This window comes from Monopterus albus, unplaced genomic scaffold (assembly GCF_001952655.1).
Source record: "Monopterus albus unplaced genomic scaffold, M_albus_1.0 scaffold221.1, whole genome shotgun sequence".
In the NCBI taxonomy this organism is placed as follows: domain Eukaryota; kingdom Metazoa; phylum Chordata; class Actinopteri; order Synbranchiformes; family Synbranchidae; genus Monopterus; species Monopterus albus.
Genome location: NW_018128101.1, coordinates 121,890 through 126,666, shown reverse-complemented (window position 1 = coordinate 126,666; position 4,777 = coordinate 121,890). Strand labels below are relative to the sequence as shown.

At 39.3% G+C, this 4,777-nt stretch overlaps 1 protein-coding gene across 1 annotated transcript in view; it reads left to right on the top strand.

The window, feature by feature from the left end:
- Positions 1–249: 249 nt before the first annotated feature.
- The window catches only part of aif1l (allograft inflammatory factor 1-like), a 10,342-nt gene continuing 5,814 nt past the window's right edge, over positions 250–4,777 (top strand). The window contains exons 1-3 of the mRNA XM_020619480.1: positions 250–427; positions 603–664; positions 1,865–1,931. Of these exons, the coding sequence (XP_020475136.1) occupies positions 403–427; positions 603–664; positions 1,865–1,931 (154 nt within the window). The 5' untranslated portion in view covers positions 250–402. The remainder of the gene's footprint in view (positions 428–602; positions 665–1,864; positions 1,932–4,777) is intronic.

Below are 4,777 nucleotides of genomic sequence, written 5' to 3'. Positions count from 1 at the left end.
TGGCGCTAGTCAAGCCACCGGGAGCAATTCGGGGTTCAGTGTCTTGCTCAGGGACATTTAGGCATGAGCCACAGCCACCCCTTATAGAGATCAATTAATTATTAAAATAATCGTCTGTTGCCGCTATATATTTTTTCTTGATGACAGTACCAGTATTAAACCTAAACGTTATATAGGCCTATACTATAGCATATACAGTTTTTAAACTGTGCATCCGTACGTAGTTTATTTTGAAAGGCTTGACAGAGCATCCTTTTACTGATTGCGTCCATCTTGACACCGAGACTGAGCTCAAGCTCAAACAGAGCATAGGAGCGCCAGGAACGGTAGACAGGCGCAGTATCATTCAGACTCGCATATTTTATCTTTTTCTGGATTTAAATATCACGTATACATTTTGGGATGCCTTCAAGTCACAATATCCAAGGTAACGTAATAAATGAAACGATAGCTGAGGCCCCTGTCTGTCTTCCCGGGCATCTCTTATGTCTGTCGCTAGCTAAAGGCTTTACAATAGCGCATCACGAGGCCGACCGTCCAAGCTCAGCCTGTGTCGATATTTACAAGCTAGCTGTTAAAATAATATAATTTTCCTTTTGCAGGAGGGAAAGCCTTTGGACTATTAAAGGAGCAGCAAAGGCAAAAACTGGAAGAAATAAACAAGGTACGCATGTTCTACTTACCAGCTCCCAGCGTTTGTAACGGCACCTCGGAGAATTTGAATTAATTAGCACGCACAGACTTGGCATTGGCCTTGTTTGTAAGGGTTCAAGGCGGCCGCATTGAGCTGTTGGAAATAAGGAATTCCCCAAATGCCATGTATTGTTGTTCACCGTAGCGATGCTGTTGCGTTTTATTGATTTTCTCCTGCAGTCTCAAGGCACTTGTTGAATGGCTGACTGCTGTCACATAGCTCTCGGTGCTGGGGGACTTTTCCCTCTGACCTGTTCATATGGATGTGTTTATGACAAGCCATTTTAACATTTAAGATAATCGAACCACACTCCTGTAATTACTTTCTTAGTCATGGTGTATGTTAGATATTCAAAATAAATATTAAAATGTCCGATTTAGTACATTTTGCAATGTGTAAAAAAAAAACAAAAAAACAACAAATTGAGAGGACCTTATCAGAAATGTTTATTTGTGTTATGGGTTGTGTATAAGAAATGAATATTAGAATATAGGATGCTACAGTACACGTGTACTCTCTGTTTGTCCTCAGCATAATGAAACATTGCTTAGATACTGAGATTTCCCTTCCTGTAACACTGGCACTGCATTTATTAAAATATACTTGCAAGGTACACTGTTACTGTGAGAAGACATTCCTGTGTGTGGAGGCTGCAGTACTGATCCAGCACAGCTGAGTCAGGGGCACCCTGATAAACATTAAGTTGTGGTGTTTGTCTTCATCACCCTTAATTACAAGCTTGTGAGACACTCAGAGGTCCCTGCAGAAAACAACCTCACTCTCTGTCTCCCTTGCTCATTCTTGTTTTCATGAATCTTAAAGACGACTCCCTCATGGCAGATTGCGACATTATATTTTCATTAGAATAGCTCCATACAGGCCCTTTCCTGTACTCCCTTGTGAGGTGTTCCACATAATGAACACCGTCCATTGGTAAGAACTTCCTTAGATTATGAATCATCACTCTCAATTTGAAGTTTTTGACACATTTGACAGGATTCAACCAGATCAATTTGAATGCTCTAATTCATGAGTAGGCTTTTACACTACTAATGGTATTTATCAAGAAAGTTTAGAAACTGGCTCAGAGGCTTCAGTTTCATTTAAAGCCTGTAATACTTGTTTTTTTAGACCATCTTCAGTTTGCTTGTTCCCCTCTCTCCCCCTCAGGAATACCTGGAAGACCAGAAATACAGGGATGAAGATGACCTGGCTGAAAAATTGGAAGGCTTCAAAAGTAAGCAAATCCAGTTTTTGTGTTGTGCTAGTATCTGGTTGTGTTTTTGAGTGTGTGTCCCTTTTCCTTGGCTTTGGTCTTACCTTCAGTATATGTTTATTTCCTAGCAGCCTGCTCACACATAAACTGTAGGTCTTCAGTATTTAGTTTTTCTCTGTGGGAAAGACGTACTGCTGTCATTTCTAAGAGGTTTGCAAGGCCGAGTCCTCAGTGGCCCTAGAGGAATGTGCCAGGGAGTTTATTTGCTTATTGTTACAATATTCAAAACACTGGTGGGTAAACGTATACCTCCTGGGAGTAAAAAAAAAAAAACACTGCTAAGAACTAATTACAAAAATAAAATTGCATGGGTTACCAAATAACTCGGTATGTGAAGAATGTTTTTCTTTTTTATGTGCAGTTTTCTAGATATAACACAAAGCTGTTTGTGCTAAAAGGGGGTCTTGAAATGAGAAGCATGCGCCACTGTCCTACTTATATCTTGCTGGAGGAAATGGAGCAGGAAAGAATAAAGAGGTCCTGTGGTGATTGCTATTTTCACATTTTTCCATACTGCCCCAGTGATCAGTATCTAAACCACCGAGCAAATCACATCAGTGCAACTCATGACAGAAACCAATCTTAACACACCCTACTGTAACGATTACATGAAGGTATAGTTGTTTTTGGCGGCCTGTTTTCAATTTAGTTTTAGTCTAGTCTTTGTGTGAAGCTGTCATTTTAGTTTTCATTAGTTTTAGTCAATTCATACTCTTTTTAGTCTAGTCTAGTTTTAGTTCTCCCAATGACAAACCCTGGCTGGCCGGCCATTGATCCCTGTCTGTGTCAGACTTAACTTTGTTTGTTGTCGTCTTCTCAATAATTCCACGAGTGGTGGTTAAGGAAATGACGTCGCCTGTGTCTGCGCAGTGCGACGCGTCTGATGCGGCCCCTGAAGCAAGACACAGGAAACAGAAATACTGCAAAATAATAATAATAACACAACTAAACGAGACAAAATAACGTTATAACATTTCGTCTCGTTTTTTATCGTCAACAATATTGCATTATATATTTAATCATAGTCATCGTCACATGACCAGCATTTTCGTTGCGTCAATTCTCGTTTTCGTCACGCGATAAAGGTTCGTTGACGACGTCATTTAGTCATAATTTTCATTGACGAAAGCAACACTACATGAAGGCTGTGGCTAGTGCTGTGTTATACAGTATATTTGTATTGTTTTGTAAGTGAAACAAAATACAAACAGTGCATAGTGGCACTTCATCAATAAGCTAAATTGATTCTGTTAGTGTTAATATTTTAATTAGATTAGAGATTGTTAGCGATGGTGGCTTCTGCAGCTATGTTTCCATGCAGTATGTCGACACATCAGTTCAGGAGATATCTGAGATGAATGGTTTCTTTCACTCTCCTTATAAGTACAGCAGTGATGCTACACCACACCAAATGATTGAATCAGCTGTTTTAAACTTGGTCTAGTAACGATGTTGATAACAAGAAAACATGCGTTAGGATGTGTCTGATTCGGCTCCGCAGGTCGTTGATTGATCACATTGTATGTCCTCTTTTCAATATCTTATCAGATATTGCACTGTTGGGGAATATTGTGGTTTTTGTTTGTGCAAAAAAGTGATGCTTCTGTCTTCTCAATGTGAAGGTTTGAGGCTTTGCTTTGTCTTGCATATTAAACTGAATATCTTTAGGTTTTGCAAAACAAAAGACTGTTTTAAGGTATCGCCTTGAACTTGAGGAAATTATAATGGGCACTTCTCACCATTTTCTGACTTTTTTTTTTTTAGATAGAGTGATTAATTGAGAAAGTATTTGGCAGATTAATAGATAATAAATATAACTGTAAATTGCAGCCTTAGCTGAAAAGAAACAGTCCATTAAGTCACAAACAGTTGCTCCTTACTGCACTGCAAGTCAGACATCAGGCTGAAGTTAAACTGATAGTCACCAGTTGGTTTTGTCAAGCTAGACTTATGTCATGAACATCTGTCACCACCTCCTGTGGTGATTACCACTTACACAAACTGAAGGTTTACTTGTTGCACTGACGGTGTAGTATAACATCTGAAAAAATGCGATTACTTCAGTAAAATTAGTTTGTTCTCTCTGTTTCTGAAACAGGTAATGGTAGTTGACAAAACTACTAAAGAACTACAACTTGTGTATCTCTGTCATGTTATAAAACAGTATGACAATTTCTAAACATTTACAGATAATATTTTTCTTTGTATCTAGCTCAGGATTTTTATAAGTCGGTAACAAATACACTGTATACTGTATTTCACAGCTGGTTTGTAGAAGGGGACACTGTCCCCTGAGGACAGTGTCTGTTAAAAGAATGGGAAAATTCCTTGCTTATCTGTTGGCCAAAGTGGCCAGGGAAGTTATCATCCACTGAAACCTTTATCAGTAAGGTCGTTACTTCGAATGGAAAAGCCCCTTCAAATGATAACTCCCGACGTGTTTGATAGCAGCAAACAACCCACTTGAGATTAAAATTAAATCACTCATCTCCTTATGACTGTCAAACAGAAATAGAAACTATATTATTTAAGGCAGAAAATGGCTGGTAGTTTATAGAGCCATGGGTCATACTGTAAGCTGATGGGGCTGTCAGTTTGTCACATCGGTTACCGAGGAGGAAACATTAAACACTTCAGTTTTGTTTGGTTGAGCTGTTTTCTGTTTCTGCAGATGATCAACAGGCTGCACTACCACAAGAACTGGTGTGTGTGGAGGCCCACTCCTCAGAGTTCATGAACAGAGTTAGCATTGTCCTGTCCCACTCCCCATGGGTTCACACAGCTAACACATTTCCCGCTCTCTTTCC